Here is a 26,311-nt window from a genome sequence, read left to right on the forward strand (position 1 = left end):
GCTCAAAATTCTGACAAAGAATATTATTAGTAGAGGGGTCGAGAACCAGAGGATACTAATTTAAGATGTCTGACAAAAGAAGCAAGAGATCATCATAGAATCCCTCGTGCAGAAGGAGGCCATTCGGCCCATCTAGCCTGTACCAACCACAATCCCATCCATCCCCTATTCCTGTAACCCCCTTGACACTAGGGTCAATTTAGCATGGCCAATCAACCTAACCCGCACATCTTTGGACTGTGGGAGGAAACTGGAGCACCCGGAGGAAACCCACAGAGACATGGGGAGAATATGCAAACTCCACACAGTGACCCAAGGCTGGAATTGATCCCGGGTCCCTGGCGCTGTGAGGCATCAGTGCTAACCACCGTGGCGCCCATGTGAAGGAAAAGGTTTGTACAAGGCTAGTAGTATGAATACATGCCTGAGAATCTGGAGGTAGATACTCTAAACTGAACTTCCTAACTCGACTTTCCTCCTACGTCCATTTGACTTGCACTCTGAATAACTCAAGTCATATACTCATCAGAAATTGAAGTTTAACCACTTGCTAAGGGTCATAATGAGGATGAGATTTCTTGGGCCTTCTGCTAAATTCCAGCAAGGTTGTCCTATCAAATCTCTTTGCACCCTCCCACAGTTGTAGACTCCCTTTTGCAGAGGCATCACTAAGTGTACCCACTTTGGGTCAGAACCCTTCTGGCTCCTAGAAGTTCAACTCACTATTTGTAGAGTCCTTCAGCTATTAAGGTGTTCAGTCTTGTGGCCAGGGCACAGAATTTCACCTGAACTCTGCTTTAAAGAGATTTCCTGCAGCAAACCTGTCCTAAACTAAAACCGTGCTAGAGAACAGAGCCACACTGTCTACTCTCTCCCCCCCCCCCCCCCCCCCCAAACTTAGCTTCCTGTTGACCCTTTTTCCATTCTTTATCTTCCAGGCGATATGGCCAGCTGATCATTTCCTGGAAGCAAGGTGCTTTACCAGAAAACATCTAGAGGAACTTGGTCCTTAAAGGACCATCACCCCAACATAAAGTATAGGTTTTCCCAAAAGCATGTGAGCCATCACAACTTGAAGGAGCCTTAACAAAATTGAAGTCAGTAGCAACCTGGGTAGGGGGACACTTCACTGGGTGAAGTCCTACCTAGAACAAATGAAGCTTCTGGTTCTTGGGTGGCCAATCAGCTCAGACACATGACCTCATTGCTAGGTGACCAAGGTTCAAACCACCTTCAGCTACTCTATCAACGACCTTGTCGTCCCCATAAGATCAGAAATAGGCTATGTCCAGTGATGTGGTTAACTTCCCACTATGGAAAGGAAATAGTGGGGTATGTCCATTGATGCTTGCAGAGAGTTCATGACTATTTGCAGCTTCTCAGATGGGCAGTCTAGGTGCCATTCTGGCTTAGGTTGATGTGTGACACGAGTGCCATTGGCCACTTGAGTGCTTGGTATCCACCTTCTCGTGTTCAGTGGCATTATTGTCAATTCCTTCAACAACCAACAGGTTACCATTGTTCAGAAACTGAACTAGGCAGCCACATAATTGGAGTGGCTATGAGCAAATCAGAGGCTGGGAATTCTGCAAAGAATAATTCACTTATTCCCAAAACTGTTCCACTGCCCACAAGTCGGGACTATGATGACACAGTCCACTTGCCTGAATGGGTGAAACTCTCATGACATGGAAAAATCTTCTCACCGCCCAGGACAAAGCAGCCTGTTTGATTGGCATCACATTCACCATCTTTGACATTCATTGCTTCCGCCACAAGTGCCTTGTGGCAGCAGCATACATAATCTACAAGATGCATTGCAGCAGCTCACCAAGGCTCCTTCAACTGCATCTTCCAAACTTGCACCTACCATTTAGGAAAACAAGGACATGGAACACAATAGACCCATGGAAACACCACCACTTCAAATTCCCCTTTAAGCCACATACCATCCTGACTTGGAATTATGTTGTTGTCTCTTCACTTGCTAGGTCAAAATCCTGAACTCCCTCACTAAATAACATTCGGGTTGTGTCTACGCTGCAGACTGAAGTGGTTCACCACTACTTCTAGTGTGATTAGGGATTGACAATAAACGTTGGCTTTACCAGTGCCCACATTAAAAGAAAATTTTAAAAAATAATTTGCCACATCTCTAAGTTTTTTCACTATTTTACAAAGGCAATTTATAACCTGGTGCTGGTCAGTTGTGTGAAGAAAGGTGCTCCAGCTGAAATTTGCATCTAATTGATTTCAAGAATTATAACTAAGGCATGGACTTCTGACAATGATCTGAGGATCTCGCTAAGAAGTCAGCCTCGAAGTTTAGAAATGCACCGCAATTGCTTTTGGTGTATTAATAATACACTGATTCTATGCAACTGCATTTTAACAGAATTGTAAATTTGTATGCAAATTACAGGCACCTAAGTAACCAAAAAAGGATGTGGGACACGAGTAATTGATGGCTACAAAAGATTTTTGAAAACTACCAATCAATATTAAGCGGTAATCATTAAAACAAGTTATAAGGTAGCCAAGATCAATCAGTTCAAATGTTAGCTTGAATATTAACATGGAAAGCATAGACCAAGGTGCCTCATTCCTGGTATCGAGTGTGCTCATCAGTGCTCAGCTGTATACCAAACAGTATTCTACAACTGAGCACACTATAGGGTGTTTTGAGCTTGAGATACGAAGATATTTGGAAAGCCAGCTTCAGCCAGTGTACGTTGGACCCCACTGAGGAAGAGAACCCTGGATAGATCCAAATGAAGAAGCCTGTAATTAAGCAACCTCGGTATTTAAAGAGGACAGAGTTGGCTCCCTACAGAACAAGCAAGCACACTGTAAAACTCATACCTTCACCCAGCCCTCCAACTATCTTCATGTGTAATATTTGCAATTGGATCTGCAAATAAAGATTTGATTTAAGTGTATGAGACCACTCCGACCAAGATGGTGAGTTATTGGTCTCTTTGCTGAACACTCAAAGCAATGGGAGAATCCATCGACACCAGAATTAGAAATAAGATCCTTAGCCTGGTAAATCAAAAGTTTATAATTCATAAAAAAATTGTCCAAGTCCTTCTGAAAGGATACATTTCCATAGTTATTCTAAATGTTTCATATGATGCAACTTGTTTACTTTTTACATTTTCTCCCATTGCATGTCCTTTAGTATACAGTTTGCAACACAATGTTGAACAAGTACAGGTGCATTATACTGAGACAGAGTGCACTATAGTGCTACGAAGAGCAGCTGTGTAAAATGATCTGATCTCAAACTATTTTCAACAAACCTTTTCTTTCTAACTTGTGGTTTCATCTGGGTGCTGACTTGTTCTTGTGATGGTTTGTGGTACAATTGGCATGTTCAACTCATCTACTTGTGCTGGACATCAGCCAGACTTTTTTCTAAGTTCTCTCATTTGAAGGCCCTGGCTGATGGGGTTTGGTTCTTTGCTGTCTGTGTTTGAATCTGATCCAGTGGGTGATGCATAGCAGGACTAAAGTCAGGAGTTCAGTAGAATACCTGCCACTGGGGTTGGTGCAACTGCAACAATGCTCAAGAAGTTGAACATGAATCAGGGCAGAGCAGTTTGTGAATCCCTTCACCCTTGCATATTGACTGCAACGTATATGATTTACAGGATGCAGTGCAGCAAATCACAGTTACTTGAACAGCAGCACGCTACCTATGACTGCGATTAATGGGATGGTCAAAATCTGCCTGCAGATTATTGGTCTAGAATATGGGCTTTCTGTTTCTGAGGGACGCCATCTGTGTTAAAATTCCACGTACCGCCCCCCTTCACAAAAAGTGTTTTCACTGTGCAAATTAATTAGGTTCAAATATTTCTTTTTGTTTTACTTTGTGAAACTGATGCTGAGCCACAACTGTCAAGACATGGCAGCTTCAGCAAACACTATTGGGATGTCATACTCACTGTTTATCCTGACTCATTTCTGCTCGCGATAGACTATTGCCAAGGGTGATGGTAGGCTGTCAGTGGAGCTGATATGAGTGCCGATGAAACTAATATCGACAGCTACACCAGCTCCTGCTTCATATACCCATGAGCAAAGCAGAATGTGCCTTGAGTATGGGTGCTGTTCCCTTGACGACAGAGCACTGGACTAATGGCCATGAGCCTCTGGGATGAAGTTTCAGTCCCTCGTTTTCCTGGCCAGGGACTAGTGATTCCATTGTTGGTGTCATTTGGTGCCTTGGGGCTGGAAGATAAGACGCTGGATATTCTAATCTTCAAGGATTGTCAGTACATTTACTTTGTATGGTGGGGACAGAGCCACCCCTTAAGTTTTACCCAGACCCCTGGTTGAAAATTCTTATCCATCGAGGGCGATGAAATTATTGGATAAACTTTATGAAAGCATTACTGATGTGCAAGTGTGCCCCTTTCTAGGTCTAAGCATACCTGTCCTGCTAGATCTGTAAACTTCATGTATGCATTTAGCCTTGATAAGACACCTCTATGTTGTGACACATTCAAAATGCCTGGGTAGCAGTGGAAATAAAATATTGCATTGCTGTTCAGTCTCAGAAGTTGTGGTGATTTTAGTACTTCGGCAGCAAATAGTTTTCAATGTACTATGAGCTGACTTGAGGACTGGACAGATTTTCAAAGTCTTAATCCTTCAAGACAAGAAGGAAGGTTAGGGAAAAACATGCAAGTAGATCATTAGAAAATGAAGTTTACAAGGACAAAGAATTCGAGCTTGAATCCGATGTCTGGTACTTGAGAAAGATTAAGAAGTTGAGCGGAACAATTATTTTGTCTACAGAAGCATCAGCTTCATGTAATATAAGAAATGAAGCATCAAAACTACTGAATTTGAAAGGAACTGTACAAATTATGTCAATGTGCCTGTTTAACATTTGCTTTGAGACGTACACAAATCAAACTTTGCGCACCAGTAAGCCTCAAAAACTGCTGAAGGAAAAGATTTTTTAGGACCATTGATTTCCCCTCAAATCCCCACCCCACCAATGTTGACTCCTTTCCTCATCGCTTCATTGACCATACAAATGTACAGTGCATTGCACCATCACCATTCAGTAACAAGAAAGGAAAAGAAATAATCACTGCACACTTTAAAATATCTCACCAATCTTTAGTGTACATGGGTAGTCAAAACAAAGTGCAAGCTTCAGTCATGTGTGGTTGGACTCCAGCTATAGGGGCAGGCATAATTAAATTCCTATTTTGAAGTATGTCATTTAAAAAAATTCTTTATACCACATTCTGTCATTAAACTCCTGCTAGTTGTGGTGCTGCAGTGCCTGCACAGAAGCAGAATGATTGCATCAAGTTTTCATAAACTGCTTCCGTTTTAATGACGACATAGGAATTCAGTGTAGTTGATGGGACATGCTCAGAGCCACAAATAAATACAATATAAAGATGGGTATAGATTATCAAATTTTCTACATCCTGGAAGTTAGTAAAATTAACAAACCTCAGACTAGCTTGGGGCAAGCATTCATCTCCCCTGACAGTTTTGTGGATATATGGAATAGACTGTGGGTGCTGGGTGAAATTATCAAGTATCCAGCGGCTTCAGAAATGTTCAGGCAAATGTAACATTTTGAAAATTCAACTTATTAAAAATTGTCTGGATTAAATAAGGAAGCTTGAATGGATGCAGTGCTCTGCCTTTGTCCTTCTGCTACATCTCACTTGAAGCTTCTGCTATGGAAAGTGGCATCAGTGCAATTATATGTTAAGTAATTGACAAATTTAACCATTAATCACTTGGGAACCTAGGTATTGTGTTCTTAAGCTCTTCATCTGGGAAAGGGCCATCACTCTGAAATGCAGCCTGCTCTCACCAGATGTCTCGTTCTATATCCTTTCCGACAAACAACAGATGTGGAAACCATAGCATTTTTTAAACCCTATATTCTCTCCAAGTGCTCCACAGATCGAAGTACCTACAATCCCCACATGAGAAGTTACTTGGCAGAGATTGAATTGAAGGAACAAATATCTGTTTGATATGGCTCATTTAATGCATTCTCTATCTTTTCTAATTGACCCTTAATGTATTTTTAGAAGCTTCAATCGAGTTTACTGATTTGGGCCCTGGATTTGGTCAAGAACATGCCTTCTCTCCTGCCTTTTCAATAATTGTCAAATTGAAAATTATCAAACTAATTCATTTGCCAAGTTAAAATTTAAGATAGCAAACTGATCTTGATTTCAGTAGCAAAATACCCGGAGAGGGTAATTTGGTGGTTAATGCATACATAATTCCAAGTATTATACTAATATCTTGAAAGTCACTCAGTGGGTTACACAGTAGTCTAAACGAATCTGCAAATTTTGGCATTGTGATCTTTACCGTACAAAGAAACCATTCCATCTGATGCAATTTTACAAGTTGACACTGATCTCTGCTCTTCTGTCTCTATTGTCAGCTACAAATTTATACATTTTTCTCAAAAGATGTAATTATTTCACATTCTACCAACCACAAATTGTTGATTGGGGTCAGCTGTCTCTGTTCCAACAAATCCATTCAGATAATTTCTCCAAATCTTGCGCTCGCTCCATTATTTTGTAATCCATTTGTTTAACTCTGCTCAATTCCAGTATCATGTTGCCATGACTTTTTTAAACACACCAAACTCTCGTCACTTTGGAATGTAAGCGTCTTGTTACACCTTCGTACCATCCTTTATAACCTTGATGTTTGATCACCCATAACTTCTTTGATGTAAGCATGACGTTCCTACAACATTTTTTTCATGATACTTGGTTGCATTCAATGAATCTATTTTGTACACTTTGCTTTTATTGCCTTCCTTCAATGAGGTGTTCAAAATGGCATATGGTTCTCAAACTGCAGTCTCACTGAAGTTGAGTTCATTCTCTTTCAGTTTTACACTTATAGGTACAATACCTATGACTGTTCACCTCTTTGCGGCTTTATGTTCTTGCACCAACTCCTAATGGTCAGTGTGTCATGCCAAAGTGCCCTTGCTACTCTACTCCATATAAAATGTCACCAGTATTTACTTTCCCTGTGAAATGCAGTGAACTTCTGTACCATGGGATATGGAATTCAAGTTAGCTCAATGAATTTGACATGGTTCTAGTTGCTATTCCAAACAAATAATTCTCAGTTTCTCTCCTTCAGGGCCGGATGCTACAGATGCCAGCATGGAAGTCTCTGAGCCAGCTGGTAAGGAACTTTCAATAGAATTTTGACCTTAAACAAAATAATGAATTATGTGTATGTTGCCAAATTATAGTGTCAGTTACGGACAACTTGTCTATATTTTAAACTTGAGACAATCTTTGCACTTGTGGTATTTAACCATTAACGCGGTTAGCTTTCTTTTCCAACACACTTTTAAATAAGAGTAAAATACTATGGATGCTGGAAATCTGAAAAACAATGTGGGATAAACTCAGCAGGTCTTAAGTTTTTATTTTTTTACAGTGGCAGAGTGGTTAGCACTGCTGCCTCACAGTACCAGGGACCCGGGTTCAATTCAGGCCTCGACCACTGTGTGGGGTTTGCACTTTCTCCGTGTGTCTGCATGGATTTCCTCTGGATGCTCCGGTTTCCTCCCACAGTCCAAAGATGTGCAGGTTAGGTGGACTGGCCATGCTAAATTAACCCTAGAGTCGGGGGATCTGCAGAGAAATGCATGGGGTTGCGCGAATAGGGCCTGGGTGGAATTGTGGCCGAATGGCAGCCTCCTGCTCTGTAGGGATTCTGAGTGTTTTATCAGTCACGAGTAGGCTTACATTAACACTGCAGTGAAGTTACTGTGAAAATCCCCCAGTTGCCACACTCTGGCGCCTGTTCGGGTACACTGAGAGACAATTTAGCATGGCCAGTGCACCTAATCAGCATGTCGTTCGGACTGTGGAAGGAAACTGGAGCACCCGGAGGAAACCCACGCAGACACACAACGTGCAGACTCCACACAGTGACTCATGCCGGGAATCAAACCCAGGCCCTTGGTGCTGTGAAGCAGCAGTGCTAACCACTACCACCGTTGGTCTAGCAGTATCTGGCGAGAGAAACACTGGACGTTGGATTCCATATGAGCCTTCTACAGAAGTCTTTAAATTTGTGTATATGCATGTATCCAAGTACACTAATTATAGGATTACAATTTACAAACTGTTTCAGATTTAAGCTAATTGGTTACTTGGAGTATATCTGTCTTGTTTGTTGTTTTCAAAATGTAGTGTAATTTGTTTGGACAAATGTGACTAAATACACTTTCAGTACGGGTTCATCCAGTGTACAACCTTGTGATTGAATGCTAGATTTTGAATTTAGTGAACAGATTTCCTGTAGAAAAATGTTTCTCTTTAGACTCGGCTTAGTTTTAACTGATTGCTCACTGTTTGAGCTTCGGCTAAATTTTAATTAGTTTCGCGAAATGAACAGCTACTGAGAACTTAATAAATGTTACAGCCCCAGTAGAAAATGGCGATACAGAAGCTGGATCTGAAGAATCGTGGGAGCAGAAAGCAGAGCCGAGTGAAGCAGAGCCAGGAGGTGGTCCTGCTGGCGATGGGGGGCCACCTTTGGCGGCTCCAGTAGGAATGGAAGAGGAGGATGATGTGTCAACGCCAAAGGTTGCCGTGGTAGAACCAGGTGCTCCAAGGAAGGAACATGTAAATGTTGTATTCATTGGTCATGTAGGTAGGTTAATCGATAAAATGACATAGTTTGTGCCTCATTTGCTGAATGTTGATCCCATTTTATGTCTCATTTATTCCAATAATTGCGGCAGCTGAAGAACTGCTGTTAGAGTGGCAATGAACTTTGTTCAAGGAAGTCTTCTGTTTGAGCAATTTACAAAAAGCTAAAGCTTGTTCATTTTTCAATGCAATAATGCTGTCTCTATTTTCCCTTAGATGCTGGAAAATCCACAATTGGTGGGCAGATCATGTAAGTTAATGCTTCTGTTCTGTAAGAAGTAGAGCAGGAGTGAGCAAAACTCCTTTGTAATCAAAATTCCCAATTTGTTTGGCTCAGTGTTGCAATCTATTCGGTAACCATTCTTCGTAGTAATTTCAGTGAGCATGAGTTCTGAACTCGAGCCCTGTCACTTCTGAGTCAGCCGTATGTGGGATTGAAACCCACAGCAGGATTTCAAATTTGTGTTGCGGCTTCAGGCCAAACATCAAATGAGATTCTGTAGACTTATTCAAGTAATACTTGGCGGTCATGGTGCATCATGTCATCCTCCTTGTGTCCTGTACAATATTGCATTTTCATCTGATGGTGTTTAAAAGAAAGTTTGGTGAACTGCAGTTTATTGCTGTTTTAAGTGAATGAGTAACTATTTAGCCAGGATAATGGTTACTGTATTCCAGAATTAGTTTATTTTAGTTTGAAGTATCTTCAAGGTGATGAGATGCAACTTTTTTTTGCAACATTAAAATTTGGCTTACTTTCAGATTTATTGTAATTTATCTGTACTTTCATCTTGTAATCTTTCAGATTCCTTGTCAGATAGTATGGTTCTGAGTGTGAATTTTAATTCAGACCAGAAATGCAGTAGTGTTTTGGTCTTAAACTGTTCTGAAACCTGCAAGTGAAGCATTTTGGAAAATACCTTCAACTTTAAGATCTGTCTCTACTATTTGAGGAAAAATTAGTGCATCAAATCAGCAGTGTAGATCAGTATTGTAGAGTAAATCGCAGGAAGCATTTTATGTTTTGAAGAAAACTTGTTTCTTTGAACGAAAACTATATTGAATTGGAACTAAAGTCAGGACCATTGGAAATGAGTGTAAAAGGATTTTACTTTGTACAAGACTATGTACAAAGACTTGTTTTCTACAAAGTGGTTAATAAGTGTAACAATGTATATTTTGTCACATTTTAAAATAACTTGAGGCATGTAGTTAACTCCAGCTTTACTATGATCAACACAAAAATAAATTGTAGTAGCATGTTTAGCCTGATTTGAATGTTGACCAAAAGATTAGTAGAAATGTATTCACGCTTTGCTGTTAATGCCTTAAAGGTACCTCACAGGTATGGTTGACAAGCGAACACTGGAGAAGTACGAGAGAGAGGCCAAGGAAAAAAATAGAGAAACATGGTAAGATATTTGTATGTTGGGTACTGAATCAACCAGCATCAGGATTCCTAAATTAAAGCTTCATTTTAGGATCAATTTCTAAATTTTCAAGCTCATTTTATTTCCTATTATTTGGGTTCCCCAACAGTTCAGTGAGTTTGTCTATTGAGGATCGTAAAGCCCCGGAAGTCCTTAGTTAGGAGCAGATTGGAACACCAGTTTGGGTTAATTAGCTGATGTCTACTTGATGCTAGAACCAGTATTATTGGCTTAAGTGCCTCAGACCAGGAAGAGGGAAATTGGTTATGGTTCTGCACCCATGAACCCTGTTGGAAGTGTGTGGATGATGTGATCAAGCGTTACCTGATGCCTGCCTTTGCTGCCATCACATTTCATTGCCAGTGTTTGGTGATGGTTATGTGGTTGAGTTTGCAGAGGGAAGTTGGCACTGTGGGACCCTACCCCAGCAAGGAATCAGTGTTATTTATGGTGAGTGTGGTGGTGGAAAGGTAAGGGAAGAAAGCTGGTGGGGGAGGAGGGGTGGATAGCTGTTGAGATTAGTTAGCCCAAAGGAATCTAGTACAACAGCTAACAGAGGAGGTGCATAAAAAGTATGTGTTTTCCCTACCCCCTTGTTTCATTGCTAGCTTTGATTAGTTGTTGGGAATTTGATAGATGCAGGGGGAATTTGAGCTATTTTGAATTTGTGGCCCATGTTGTTAAAATTGCTTATGGTTTTATTCATCCAACAAGTTAACATGAAATTACATAGTTTTTTTGTCTTCACAATATATTACAAAAATCTAATTACATTTAGGTACCTTTCCTGGGCCTTGGACACAAATCAAGAGGAGAGAGATAAGGGCAAAACGGTGGAAGTGGGCCGTGCATATTTTGAGACACAGAAGAAGCACTTCACCATTTTAGATGCTCCAGGTCACAAAAGCTTCGTACCGAATATGATTGGTGGGGCATCTCAAGCTGATCTTGCTGTCTTGGTAAGTTAAGGCTTCTAGTTTCTTGGACTTCAAGTTGATAGATTCAGGAACTAATTTGATAGTGTTATGATTCCAGTTGATACTACTGGACAGGAAAGGTTCCAGCATGGAACCTTTACATATTTAACTGGCAGCACGATTGTTTTAAGAGCTGATCACATGATTTGACAGTATCATTAGGGTGTTCACACAGGCTGCTGTTTTAAGTTTGTATTCTCTACAGGCAAAACTTAATAAATCTTTTGAATCTACATGTGCAAGCCCCACCTTGTTAACTCCCACAACCCTTAACATAGTTGGAATATTACAAAAAGAAAATTGGCGACAAGTTGGGATTCTGTTTCAAGAAAAGATTCTGAATCGAAGAAAACGACATGATGGGTCCTCACACTTAGAATATTAGATGGCTGAGGACAAGCAGCAATAGGGTTTAAGATTGAGGTGCCAGTGCAGGAAGACAAGTAAGGAACATTTTAAGGGTGAGATTCCGGGCAGTATCTGGCATTTTTGAAAAGACTGGATGCTTTGCTGTATGGCTGGGGCCATTTGAAAAAAATATCAAGTTGGTGATCTCCAGGGCAAAAAGAGGGAGCACTGGCAAGGCAGTGAATTTTAGAAAAAAAAATAGACTAAGTCTCAAGTTGCTAATGCCTGCAAGAGAAGTGGTGGGTCAGTTCGGATCTGTGTGTTCTTTCAATGACAATGAATCATGAAGTTCCTGTGCAGTGTGCTTTCAGTACTTTGTACACGCGAATAAAATTCCTAATGAGTTACTCAGACCAGCTTTTTTCAGTCCTGTAGGAAATAAAACCTTTAATTTCCTCCAGAGCTTGGTTCATGCAACAAAGCCAGGAACTCAAATTGATGATGACTTGACAAAGATCCTTGAGCATTACTCTACATTGACCATGGTGTAACCTTTTAATGGAACGATCTCAAATGTATGTCTAAAATCACATCAGTTGGCTTTAAAGCAGGATGCTTCAGCTTTTGTTGGTATGCAGTATCAGGAATTAAAGATACAGCAGCACCAGTATCAACCTCCATCCTAATAGACCATCCACTTAACTTTGGAATTGCTCAGAGTTTGAGGGGTTCGCCCTGTATGGATGTATTAAGTCAGAGCTCTTTATAGTTCAAGGCATCCTTATTTTCTTTAATCATTTTCTTCCATGTTGTAAAATTCTTTGTCGGCTGCAATTTGTTCTTGAAGGCACCTAGATCTTTCTGAATATTCTTAAGGGAAGCTCATCTAGCCCAACAAGCCTTTGCAGTGTAACCCATTTTGCCACAATTCTTGCATTGACTATCCTCCAGCATTCACTCGCTGAATGGCCCATTTTGGCATGTGACATGCTTGTTGCTGCTTTGACTTATGTACAGTTCCCAACTAGTGGGTTGTCATTCCTGCACCAAATTGTGGAACCTCTTTAGCTGCCAGTTCCATTGCCACTGATTTCTACTGCTCTTTAAAATCAAAGCATGTTCAGTAAGCAATCTTCTTTGGCTTGCCTCATTTTGAAGACTGCGAACTAGATCTTGAAAAGTTGAGCAGACAAACAGCGGGGTTGCCTGTCCATGTGGTCGTGGTTTTTATTATTCATTCGTGGAACATGGGCAACGCTGGCTGGCCACCATTTATTGCCCACCCCTAGTTGCCAGAGGGCAGTTGAGAGTCAGCCGCTTTGCTATGGCTCTGGAGTGTTATGTTTTCTTAGTCTCAATTGATGCACACTCAAAATGGCCAGAAGTTATCCACTGTATCTGACGAACCATTGAAAAACTTGACAATTTTTGGTAAACCTGAACAGATTGTTAGCAATCACGGTTAGCAGTTTACGTCAAGAGTTTGAGGCTTATCTCAAAGTAAATGGCATTCAGAATATATAATCTGCACATTCCCATCCATCAACTAATAGATTAGTGGGAAAATGTGTACCATTTAAAAAACTTCAAGTGAGTAAGATTCGTTACAATGCTGTTTGAATAGCTTTTTGGCATCTCATAGAATCACTACTTGTGCAACTACCCAAAGTTCACCTGCATTACTACTCTTTAGAGAAAGTTGAGAACTATGGTTGATTTGTTATTACGTCCAGAAACTTCAGCGATAGTGAAACGTCAACAACTTTCTCAAGTTGCTAGATGAGAAGTGAGGGCAAAACACTTATTTCAAAAAGGGGATTGAATGTTGGTGCAATAATTATGCCACAAGTGAGAAATGGGTACCAGCCATACTTTTGGCAAAAACCAGTCCAAGTTCTTGCAGCGTTCAAACTGAAGATGCAACAGTTTGGTGATTCTGCTAACCAATTGCCACCTGGAAATTATTTCGCGGTATCTTCTCCGGAAGTAATAACTTTAGCCCCTAGTGTTGTGAATGCTACTATGTAAGACTTTTTTGAATCGGAGTTGCCTGATTGTCTCTGCTCCTCCTCTACATGGGAATGATCCCAGATTAGTTCCAAGAGAAGTATTTATTGAAGTTCCAAATCATATTTCTGGGGTCAAGGACATCCAAATCCCAGAACGTCACATGCAGCCAAAGAGGAACAGACATCCTCCTGATTGACTGACCTTATTGACTGCGTATCATTGATGCATAGTATTATGTCTAGAGTATTATTGATCCTATCTAACATTGTAGTAATTTGTCATGACCACAGAAATAACAAAGGGATGTTATATATTTTTTAAGTGGTTGCAGATTGCTTTGAGCTGATCACTTTATGGTGATAGGGTGGTTCAGTTTGTACTCTGTACAAGCAAGTCCCCTCAGAATAAATCTCTCAGTTTGAAGCTACATATGCCAACCACATCTTATTAAAACCCACAATCTTGAATATGGTTAGAACATTACACAACTTTTACTATTTTTAAAACATGGATAAAAATAGTCACAGGACAGTTGGCTTCCAACAAAAAACATTTATTAAACTGGACAAGTTTGACTATAATTCAAACTCCTTCACTCCCACTTAACCTTAAATATACACAGATTTTAAAGATAACACAGGTTACAAAATCTCTTATGCCACAAGGTTTTCAGTAAACACTCAGTCCCTTAAAACCCTCAGGCTTACTGTGATCAGAAAACACTCTGCAACCAAGTAGCAGGTGCCACTCAACTGATCGAGTGTGGATTTCTCCCCAAGTTCCCCTCAGACTGTCATGTGGCAATTCCACTCGAAAAGACATGCTTCAGAATCATCATGCAGAGCACTGTTTTATCTTGTTTTCATCCAGGATTTGTTTCCAGGTTTTTCTACTATCCTTTCAAACAAGGCTTTCCCTCAGCTGTTTCAGTAGGGATCTGCCTCCAGGTATTCTAACTCTCCTTTCAGTATTCCTTTGTCTTGATGCTTTTACACAAACTGAGATCCAGCCACTTATTGCTCGACAATTATTTCACCTATTGCTTGCTGTTGTAGCAATATCTCAAAGCCCTTAGAACCACTTCAGATATCTTTTTGGTTTCTCACTAGCTAACCCCTTCTCAGCTGTCTGGATCTTCAATAAGCAGTATCCCATTCTTGTTCCAGTTTCCTCTGATCCTTTAACTTCAGGCTTCTTGGAAACTCCTCTTCTTTTCTCTAGTTTCCTTAGCTAGCTGGCTTTAGATTTCTGGCACTGGCTTTCTTAACCATTCTGGTGGCACAGTGGTTAGCACTGCTGTCTCACAGTGCCAGGGACCTGATTCCTGGCTTGGTTCACTGTGTGCGGAGTCTGCACCTTCTCCCTGTGTCTGTGGGTTTCTTCCGGGTGCTTCAGTTTCCTCCCACAGTCCGAAAGATGTGCTGATTAGGGGCATTGGGCTATGCTAAATTCTTAGTGTACCTGAACAGATTGTGGTGACTTGGGGGTTTTCACAGTACCTTCATTGCAGTATTAATGTAAGCCTACTTGTGACACTAAACTTAAAATTACTCTTGTGTGGCTTTTTTTCTAGCAAAGCTGAGAGCAGCTTACCATCTAGCTTCCTGTCATCAACTGTTGTGAATGTGAGCCAAAACCAAACTTCTTACCCTAAAGGTGCCCCTGGTTGCTAAGCAACCTTCTCCAAGCTGCTTTTACCTTTTCACAACCTAAACATAGCATAATAGCAACACTCTTTGAACTGAAACCAAGGCCCCCATACATGCAAACACCTTTGTCTAACTAGAGTTTTACTATTCCTACATAGCAGCACTAAATTAAAACCTTAAATCTATACCCCATTTCTAATATTTAACAATACAAATGTCCACTTGAAACTATTTTACTGACAATACAGGCGAAAAGAGAAAGGTGAAATAAGAACACAAAATGTTGGACATATTCAGCAGGTCTGTCACCTGTGGAGGTAGAAAGTACTGTGTTTTGGGCTGATAACCCCTCATCAGATTTCTCAGAATTACATGTGATCCCAGACCTCCTGAACATTCCCAATATTTCCTGTTCCAGTTTGCATGGTGTTTTGCTTTAGTAAGAGAAGCATATCCACATGCACAAGCATAAACAGTTGGATCCCTGTTTATTGCAATGTAGCTTTTAACACTGGGGAAAATGCAACAGTTTAACCAGTAGCACTATTGGAGCAAATATACTCTTTTTGTAACCAAATACATGTACAAAATCTGTTCAAGCAGTTTATGTAATCTAATAGAAGTTTGAGCTCATGAAAGAATATTTTATGATTCTTAAATTAGCTGCAGGTTTGGGTTGTATTCAGAATGTTGAATCAGTGAAAGACCTGAGTTGGTATCTTGCTCTCGTCAGGTAATTGCACTCCCCATTTCTCTCTGGGGAGGTAAAGCAGGCCATTACGCATTTCATTTTGCTTTTCAAATGCTGAGTTAAATAAAATTGCCATTCATGGCACATACAGCCATTTTGACATGTTTTCTATCATCTCCCCCTATCTACCTGTTGCTTGTTTAGGTTATATCAGCCAGAAAAGGTGAATTTGAAACAGGCTTTGAGAAAGGAGGTCAGACACGAGAACATGCTATGTTGGCAAAAACAGCGGGAGTCAAACATCTGATAGTCCTCATCAACAAAATGGATGATCCAACAGTAAGCTGGAGCCAAGATAGGTATGATTTCTGCATTATGCTGAGCGTGCTTCAAGTGATGCATCTAAGGTTCATAATTCAATCATGTCAAGTTTTGTTTTTAATTAATGTACTATTATGCAACAAAAATCACATGGTTAAATGTTAAATTGAAACAACTTGTGACCTTTTTCAGTGTAGCCATCTTGCAAGGGGAACAATTCATAAGATCTCTTTCTTTCAGTATTGTTCCCTGCAGATAGTGTATATTGGTCTTGCCAACATGCACGATGTTGCATTTATCTAAGTTAAATGCAGTTTGCTATTGTGTGGCCCACCCTCTTGATTATCTAAAACTTTTCGCATTTGATTGCAGTTCTCTTCTCAACCCTTGCACAGGTTTTGGTGTCATCTGCAAACTACTTGACCATACTCATGATGTGACTGTCCCAAGTCATTAATAAAGACAGTAAACAGTAACAATCTGCACTGGTCCAAGAGGGGCCACCACTAATAATGTGCCTTCAGGCTGAACCATGTGTGTTTACTGTTTTGGCTCTGGGAGTAAAGCCAATTCATAATCCAGTATATCAGATTCCATACTGTGACAATTAGGCTGCATCAGTATTTAAGAATATTTAAGGTGGCAGCATCGTCATTCTAAGACATTTTTTGGGCATTTGAATTCCAGGTGGCTATTAATCGGGGAAACATGGGAACCAGATGGTACTGTGGGGTTGACACTAACCTTTCATCCGTTAGCTAGATTCAAATTCAAGTTTGACTGATGGATGGACAGTCTTCTGTTACACTAATCCTTGAAATAAATTTGAGCAGTATTTTTATTTCCTACTGCCTTGAATCTCTGTGCAAAATTAATCCTAAATTAGTCATATCAATCAGACTGCATGATGGCTTGTGCAAAAATGGAAAACATTTCATGCATCAGAATGAAGTCTTCATTTTGTCTTGGAATGAGACATATTTTTAGACCGGGCAGTGGGAGCCTTCACTAACTCCATATCCTGTGCTGCTCCTGACCTTGGAGTGATTGTTGGCATTGGGTACCAGAAATAAGTAACATTGTTTGCCACAGCATTGTCTTCGTCTCAAAGAAATTCTAGTGAAATGGCAGCCAACAGCATACTGCAAAGTGAAAATTTATGCGGGTCTTCTGCAAATACCTGTTTTAGATGTTCTTGCCACATATGTCTTGAATAATGACCATGACACTCCATGGAAAAAATCAGAGCAAACTGACTAGGGTTGCATTTTCTAGTAAAATGAATAAAGCATTTGGGAATAGTTGTTGGGGAATAGTATAAGTGAAGGAAGGCAAATGTTCGCAGTCTCTTTGACTTGCAGCTATAGTTAAATTCAGAAATTTAATGTCACTCATTTTAATTGAAAAATAAAAAGCAAGTGCTGGAAGTACTGAGGTCAGACAACATCTGTGGAGAGAAACAGTATTAATATCAGGTCAAGATGACCATTCATTCTGTTGAAAGGCTATCTGAAGCTGAAACGTTAATTGTTTCTTTCCACAAATGTTGCATGACTTGCTTAGTACTTGAAGTTGTTTTTTCAGATTTTCAGTATCTATAGTATTTTCCTTTTATTAAGGTTTGAAACTAGTTGGAATTTTTAATAATGAGCTTGTTTCACATTGGTCGTCTTGTCCCATCTGACAATCTTCCAACTTTTAATTTTTGATTAAGATAGGTGGTATGCAAAGGCAATGTTTAGAATAATGAATTGCCACGACTTCCAACCTTCTCCCTTGCCATGAAGACTTTGCTTTCTCTTGTTTCTCCCCTCATGCCCTCCCAAGTCCATCCTGTCCATAAGACCCACCTACACCGGCTACTTTTTCCAGTAAACTGCTGGCCACCCAATGTTTCTTCCTGGCTCCCATGTTAGTTAATGTTAGCAGCTCTGTCCAGAGGTTTTGTCTCCCACTGTGCCAAATCTGCCACTGTCAGATGCAGCCCTGATCACCATTCCCTGCTTCCAAGAAAGCCATCACACATAGAAACATAGAAAACTACAGCACAAAACAGGCCTGTCGGCCCCACAAGTTGTGCCGAACATATCCCTACCTTTTAGGCCTACCTATAACCCTCCATCATATTAAGTCCCATGTACTCATCCAGGAGTCTCTTAAAAGACCCTATTGAGTTTGCCTCCACCACCACTGACGGCAGCTGATTCCACTCGCCCACCACCCTCTGTGTGAAAAACTTCCCCCTAACATTTCCCCTGTACCTACCCCCCAGCACCTTAAACCTGTGTCCTCTCGTAGTCGAAAATTTCCACCCTGGGAAAAAGCCTCAGAGTCCACCCGATCTATGCCTCTCAACATCTTATATACCTCTATTAGGTCTCCTCTCATCCTACGTCTCTCCAAGGAGAAAAGACCGAGCTCCCTCAGCCTATCCTCATAAGGCATGCCACTCAATCCAGGCAACATCCTTGTAAATCTCCTCTGCACCCTTTCAATCTTTTCCGCATCCTTCCTGTAATGAGGCGACCAGAACTGAGCACAGTACTCCAAGTGGGGTCTGACGAGGGTCTTGTATAGCTGCATCATTATCCCCGGACTCCTAAACTCAATCCCTCGATTGATAAAGGCCTGCACACCATACCCCTTCTTAACCACCACCTCCACCTGTGGGGCCGATTTTAGAGTCCTATGGACCTGGACCCCAAGGTCCTTCTGATCCTCTACAGCACTAAGAGTCTTTGCCTTTATGTTGTACTCCTTCATCCCATTTGACCTGCCAAAATGGACCACTACGCATTTATCTGGGTTGAAGTCCATCTGCCACTTCTCTGCCCAGTCTTGCATCCTATCTATGTCCCTCTGTAACTTCTGACATCCCTCCAGACTATCCACAACCCCACCAACCTTCGTGTCGTCAGCAAACTTACCAACCCATCCCTCCACTTCCTCATCCAGGTCACTTATGAAAATGACAAACAGCAAGGGTCCCAGAACAGATCCCTGGGGCACACCACTGGTGACCGACCTCCATTTAGAAAAAGACCCATCTATACCCACTCTCTGCCTCCTTTGGGCAAGCCAGTTCTGGATCCACAGGGCAGCAGCCCCTTGGATCCCATGCCCTCTCACTTTTTCGAGAAGCCTTGCATGGGGGACCTTATCGAACGCCTTGCTAAAATCCATATAACCACATCTACTGCTTTCCCTTCGTCAATGTGTTTGGTCACATTTTCGAAGAACTCCACCAGGCTCGTAAGGCACGATCTGCCTTTGACAAAGCCATGCTGAGTATTCTTGAGCATACTAAACCTCTCTAAATGCTCATAAATCTTGTCCCTCAGGATCTTCTCCATCAGCTTACCAACCACTGAGGTTAGACTCACCGGTCGGTAATTTCCTGGGCTATCCCTATTCCCCTTGAAAATAGGAACCACATCTGCAATCCTCCAGCACCCCTCCTGTCTCCATTGACGACACAAAGATCATCGCCAGAGGCTCTGCAATCTCTTCCATCGCCTCCCACAGTAACCTGGGGTACATCCCATCCGGACCCGGCGACTTGTCTATCTTGATGCCATTCAAAGATTCCAGCACAACCTCTTTGTTAAAGTCCACATACTCAATCTTTTCAGTCCACCGCAAGCCCGCAGTACATCCACCCAGATCCTTCTCCTCTGTGAAAACCCAGGCAAAATACTTATTAAGCACCTCTGCGATTTCTACTGGTTCCGTACAGATTTTCCCGCCTTCACCTTTTATAGGCCCTATTCCTTCACGTCTCATCCTTTTACTCTTCACATATTTATAGAACGCCTTAGGGTTTTCCTTAATTCTACTTGCCAAGGCCTTCTCGTGACCCCTTCTGGCTCTCCTAATTTCCTTCTTTAGTCCCTTCCTACAAGCCGTATACTCATCTAGATTTCGATCTTCGCCAAGCTCTCTGAACCTTTTGTACACTTTCTTTTCTTCTCGACTAGGTCCCGCACAGCTTTCGTGCACCACGGTTCCTTTAACCTACCAACTCCTCCCTGTCTGCTCGGAACATTGTCCTGTAGAACCCTAGACAGACATTCCTTGAAAAACTGCCACCTCTCTTCAGTAGATTTCCCTGAGAATACCTCCTTCCAATTTACTACTCTAATTTGCTGCCTTATGCCTTTGTATTTCCCCATACTCCATATAAACGCTTTCCTAGCTTGCCTGATCCTCTCTTTTTCCAATGCAAGCATAAAGGAGATAGAGTTATGATCGCTATCCCCAAGATGCTCTCCCACTGAGAGATCTGACGCCTGTCCAGGCTCATTGGTCAGTATCAGATCAAGTACAACCACCTCTTGTAGGCTTGTCCACATGCTGTGTCAGGAAACCCTCCTGAACACACCTAACGAACTCTTCCCCATCCAATCCCCTTACCCTAGGGATATTCCAATCTATGTTTGGGAAATTCAAGTCTCCCATCACAACAACTCTGCTATTATTGCAACTCTCCAGGATCTGCTTCCCTATCTGCTCCTCCACCTCCCTGTCACTATTGGGCGGCCTATAGAAAACTCCCAGCAAAGTGATCTGACCCTTCCCACTCCGAACTTCCTCCCACAGAGACTCTGTAGACAATCCCTCCACAGCATACACCTTCTCTACAGCTGTGACACTATCCCTGATCAGCAGTGCCACTCCACCCCCTCTCTTGCCTCCCTCCCTATCCTTCCGAAACATCTGAATCCCAGCACCTGTAGTGTCCTGTCCCTGAGACATCCAAGTCTCTGTAATGGCCACCACATCACACTTCCAGGCATCGATCCATGCTCTGAGCTCATCCCCTTTATTCACTATACTCCTGGCATTAAAGTAAACACATCTCAATCCTTTGGTCTGAGCTCTCCCCTTCTCTATCCCCTGTCCATCCTCCCTCTTGCACCGTCTATAACCCTTCTCTGTTTGCGAGCTAACTTTCTCGCTCCCAGTCACCTCGTCTCGATCCCCTCCCCCCCAACCTATCTAGTTTAAACTCTCCCCAGTAGCCTTAGCCAACCTTCCCGCCAGGATATTGGTCCCCCTGGGATTCAAGTGCCACCCGTTTTTTGTGTACAGTAAAGAGGTCCCAATGGTCCAGGAACCTGAATCCCTGCACCAGTCCCTCAGCCACACATTCATCCTCCACCTCACTCCATTCCTGCCCTCACCCTCCCGTGGCACAGGCAGCAATCCTGAGATTACTACCTTTGCTTTCCTCCTTCTCAGCTGTCTCCCTAATTCCCTATACTCTCTTTTGTGTTAGCACCTTTTGTGTTAATGAAGGAAGGTATTAAATGTAGTGCTATTTGACTTGTGTTCTTGACCTGCAGTCTTTGTAGTTGACTAGCACTTATCCAATGTCATCCAGCTGGTTGGGATTGCACTCTGCTTCCATTCTTACCAACCAAGTTGTAAGTAGAGAATGACCTGCAATACTACTAGGTCTTATAATTACTTCCCCCAGTGGCTTATCCTTGGTTTCTTCCTACTTTTCATCTATACGTTTCCCTTCAACAATGACACCCAGATACACAGCACTAGTTCCCAGATATACCCATCTCTGCTCACTCCACTTCTTTGGATCCGGTCATCCGTTTCTTAAATTGTCATGTTTGTCAAATGACCAAACCTCATGGTGTTTGATCCCCCATCACATACTCCATTCCCTATCCCCCAACCACATCCCTGTCCCTGGCAACTGTCTGAGCAAATCATTCTTAGCAATCTTGGTGTCATACTTGGACCTGAGATGAGCTTCTGACCATATATCACTGTCATCACTAAAACCGCCTAATTCCACCTTCTTTACATTTCACTCTGCCCTTGTTTAGCTCATCTGCTGAAAATCCTTGTCCCTGCCTTTGTTTACCCCTAAACTTGACAATTTCAGCACACTCCTGGCTGCCCCCCCCCATTTTTTTCCAGTCTGTAAACCTGAGGTCACGGTAAGAGTTTTAACAACACCAGGTTAAAGTCCAACAGGTTTATTTGGTAGCAAATACAAAGCTAATGGTATTTGCTACCAAATAAACCTGTTGGACTTTAACCTGGTGTTGTTAAAACTCTTACTGTGTTCACCCCAGTCCAACGCCGGTATCTCCACAACCTGAGGTCAGCCAGAGCTCTGCCCACATTAAGTCCTGTTCATCACATAATTAACCTACATGGACTTGTGGTTAAGCAATGCCTCTATTTTAAAATCCTCCTGTGTTTCCAAATCCACCTGTCGGCTCAGTGCTCCCTGTTTCTAATCACCTCCACCCCTACAATCCCGTATGTGGTCAAGTCCTGGCCTCTTGACCATCCCATTTTAAGTGCTCCATCAGCTGCCAAGGCACTAACTTATATAATTCCCTCCCTGCCCCTCTACACTCTTCTCCTTGAAATCTCTTTAAAATCTTGCATCTGATGAAGCTTTTGGTTGCTCTGATCCCTTTGTCGCTCAAATTTTGGTTGCTGACGTTTCTGTGCAGTGGATTGTACTTAAGTGTGCTGTATAATACCAGTGGTTTGATCACATTTTATTGTATAGTTTTAAATAATTTTGTATGCAACACCATATCAATGCACTCGAGAGGAGGATGTTGGATATTTTTTAAACTAGTGTTTGAATTTGTTTAATTTTGCATATGTCATTGCTATAAAAGATTGAAAAATTGATTTCAAATCCAAGTACAGTAAAGAAAGCCCTAATTTTTTTTCATGGCTGGCCAGCATTTATTGCCCATCCCGAGTTGCCCTTGAACTGAGTGGTTTGCTATGACATTTCAGAGGGCAGTTGAGAGTCAACCACATTGCTGTGGCTCTGGGGTCACATGTAGGCCAGACCAGGCAAGGACGGCAGATTTCCTTCCCTAAAAGACATTAGTGAACTAGATGGGTTTTTCTGACAATTGACAATGGTTTCATGGTCATCAGTAGATTCTTAATTCCAGATATTTTGGAATTCAAATTCCACCATTTGCCATGGTGGGATTTGAACCTGGCTCCCCAGAACATTAGCTGAGTTTCTGGATTAAAAGTCTAGCGATAATACCATTTAGGCCATCATCTCCCCATTAACCAAAGCATTGCTTTTCTTGAGCTGGGTGAATCTTGTTGATTTTTGTCAGCCGAAGAATATAAATATTTACAGTACTTTTTTTTGGATTACTTGGAACAGCATGGGTACTCAAAGCCCAGTGTGGTATTGGCAACTGAGGCAAAACCCAGTGAGAGAAGAGTGTGATAGACATGATTGACCATTTCCATAGTGAATAAAATTAGAGTTTTAGCTCAAAATTAGTACTAAATTCTCGAAACGTCCATAATAAAAATGGAACTTAATTTGAGCACTAAGTTGATGGATGGGATTGAGGTGGAAGTATTTTGGTTGTGAAGCTTCAGTTTAAAATGAGCCACTCTGCTGCTGATTAGTACAGCAATTTAGTCATAAGTTAGAATTTTGTATTGTTTCAAATGTTTGTTGTAAGATTAAGCTGACTAATTGGAAGCAGCAAATGAATATTGTTATTGACCAGAACAGCCATCTTGAGTGTTTCAAACTATCTGTGGCCTCGATATCTAATAGAATTGGAAATGGAAATAGGCGCACAATTGAACTTCAGAGCAAAGCAAAATGTTTTGCCACAATGTCACTACTGAATGTTTTTTCCCTTTAGATATGAGGAATGCAAAGAAAAACTTGTGCCATTTTTGAAGAAAGTTGGTTTCAATCCGAAGAAGGATATTCACTTTATGCCTTGCTCTGGATTAACTGGCGCAAACCTAAAAGAACGAGCTGAGAACTGCTCTTGGTACACGTAAGTATACATCATAGAAAAGGGGTTAGCAATTATAAGTGGACAAAAACATGTCCAAGCTGATTGTTATAAACTGAGAAGCAATAACGTCAGTGCTGATCAAAGATGTGGTTACACAATCCAAATTGGCTCTAGGGCTATCATAAGCAGACAAATTAGGAGCAGAAATTGGCCATTTGGCCCTTTGGGCTTGCTCTGCCATTTAGTTCATGGCCGATCTTATTGTGGCCCAACTCTTTTTTTCCATCTACCTGATAAAATAGTAATGTAGTGGTGGAAGTAGGCCATTTGGCCCAGTGAGCCTGTTCTGCCATTCACTTAGATTATGGCTGATCTTCAACCTCTGCTGTTTGACCTCACGATCCCCATATACTTTGTCATGAGCATCTTGATCTATGGATTTCTGTCATGAGCATGCTCTTGATTGGGTAGAGAATGCCAAAGACTCAGCACCCCCGAGTGAAGAAAGTCCTCCTCTCTGCTTTAAATGATTACCCCTTATTCTGAGACTGTGCCCCCTGGTTCTCAACACCATCCAGGGGGAAACATCCTATCTACATCTCTACCTTCTCAGGCCCTGTAAGAATTTAGTATGCTTCAATGAGATCATCTCTCATTCTTCTAAACTAAAAAATACAGACCAGTTTCCTTAATTTCTCCTTATTAAGACAAAGTTTGGTGAACCCTGGTTGCACTCCCTCTCTGGCAATACATCTTTCTTTAGATAAGATCAATACTGTATATTCTACTCCAGGTGTGGTCTCACCAAGCAAATAGAACTGCAGTAAGACTTTTACTCCTGTACTGAAATCCCCTTACAATGAAGGCCAGCATACCATTTGCCTTCCTTATTGATTGTTGCACATGCATGCTAGTTTTTAGTGACTCATGAACGAGGACACCGTGGCTCCTTTGGGCATCAACACTTCCTAACCTTTCACCATTTAAGAAATATTATTTTGTTTTTACTACCCAAGTGGATAACTTCACACTTACATTATATTCTGTCTGCCATTGTCCAGTCTCCTTGCAGTCGCCTCAACTTGCACTCCCACCAAGTTTTGTGTTAGCAAATGTGCAAATATTACATTACATGGTTCCCACATCCAAATTTGTATAGATTGTGAACAGCTGTGGCCCAAGCACTGGTCCTTGTGGTATCCCAATAATAACAGCTTGCCATCCTGAGTGATCCATTTATTCCTACTTTGTTTTGTCTGTTAATCCATAGCAGTATATTACCCACAATCCCATGTGCTCTCATTTTGTTTACTAAGCTCCTGTATGCAACCTTATCCAAAGTCTTCTGAAACTCCAAATACACGAGATCTACTGGTCTCCTTTATCTATGCTACAGGTAACTTTTTCAAAACTCCCAACAGATTAGTTGAACATAATTTCCCTTTCAAGATCCATATTGACTCTGTCCGATTGTATCATTTTCTAGTTATCATATCCTTTATAATTCAAACATTTCCTATTATGGATGTCAAACTAACTGCTCTGCGATTCTGTTTTCTCTCTCCCTCTTTTAAATACTGAGGTTGCATTTGCTACCTACCAGTCTGCGGTAACTTTTTTCCAGAATCTGTAGAATTTTGAAAGATAACCACCAATGCATCCATTATTTCTGCCACCTCCTTCAACACTCTGGGATGTAGCCCATCAGGTCCAGGGAATTTATCAACCTTCAATCCAATTAATTTTTCGGGTACTACCTCTTTATTAATGCTAATTTATTTCAGGTCTTCATTTTCACTAGTCCCTTGGTTCCCAACTATTTTTGGGAGATTTCCTGTATCTTCCGCCACTGTGTTTAGTTTCTCCACCATTTCTCTAGTCTCCATTTTAAATTCTTCTGTCTCTGCCTGCATTGGGCCCACATTTGTCCTTACTAATCTTTTCATTTTCACATATTAAAGAAGCTTTTACTTTCTACCCTTGTTTCTTGTTAGTTTATATTCATATTTTTCCCTTGGTTCTCCTTTTCTGGATTCCAAATTGCTCCAAACACTCAAGCTTGCCAGTTTTACTGGCAATTGATCTGATGCAGTCTTTAGCTTCTTGAGCCCCCATCCTGTTGGGTTTTTGTATCTTGGAGGAATGTATCAGCCATTGCTTGCGTATCGCCAACTTTTTTTGTGTGTATTTTCCCAATTGGCCACAGCCAACATGTCTCTTGGACTTTCTAAAAGATGTGCTGGTTCAGTGCATTGACCCAAACAGGCCCCAGACTGTGGCGATTAGAGGAGTTTCACAGTAACTTCATTGCAGTGTTCATGTAAGCTAAGGTAATGTTATTGTGACTAATAAATAAACTTTAAAAACTTTGCTTTCGCAGTTTACTTTGTTTAGAATTAAGACCCTTAGTTTCA

The 26,311-nt window shown here is 41.4% G+C and overlaps 1 protein-coding gene across 1 annotated transcript in view; it reads left to right on the forward strand.

The window, feature by feature from the left end:
• Positions 1-26,311, forward strand: part of LOC144510866 (eukaryotic peptide chain release factor GTP-binding subunit ERF3A) — a 60,305-nt gene that overhangs the window by 15,259 nt on the left and 18,735 nt on the right. The window contains exons 2-8 of the mRNA XM_078240878.1: positions 7,165-7,209; positions 8,464-8,694; positions 8,910-8,943; positions 10,028-10,105; positions 10,902-11,082; positions 16,003-16,157; positions 23,796-23,936. Of these exons, the coding sequence (XP_078097004.1) occupies positions 7,165-7,209; positions 8,464-8,694; positions 8,910-8,943; positions 10,028-10,105; positions 10,902-11,082; positions 16,003-16,157; positions 23,796-23,936 (865 nt within the window). The remainder of the gene's footprint in view (positions 1-7,164; positions 7,210-8,463; positions 8,695-8,909; positions 8,944-10,027; positions 10,106-10,901; positions 11,083-16,002; positions 16,158-23,795; positions 23,937-26,311) is intronic.

The sequence above is a fragment of the Mustelus asterias genome, chromosome 23 (assembly GCF_964213995.1).
Source record: "Mustelus asterias chromosome 23, sMusAst1.hap1.1, whole genome shotgun sequence".
NCBI classification, from domain to species: Eukaryota; Metazoa; Chordata; class Chondrichthyes; order Carcharhiniformes; family Triakidae; genus Mustelus; species Mustelus asterias.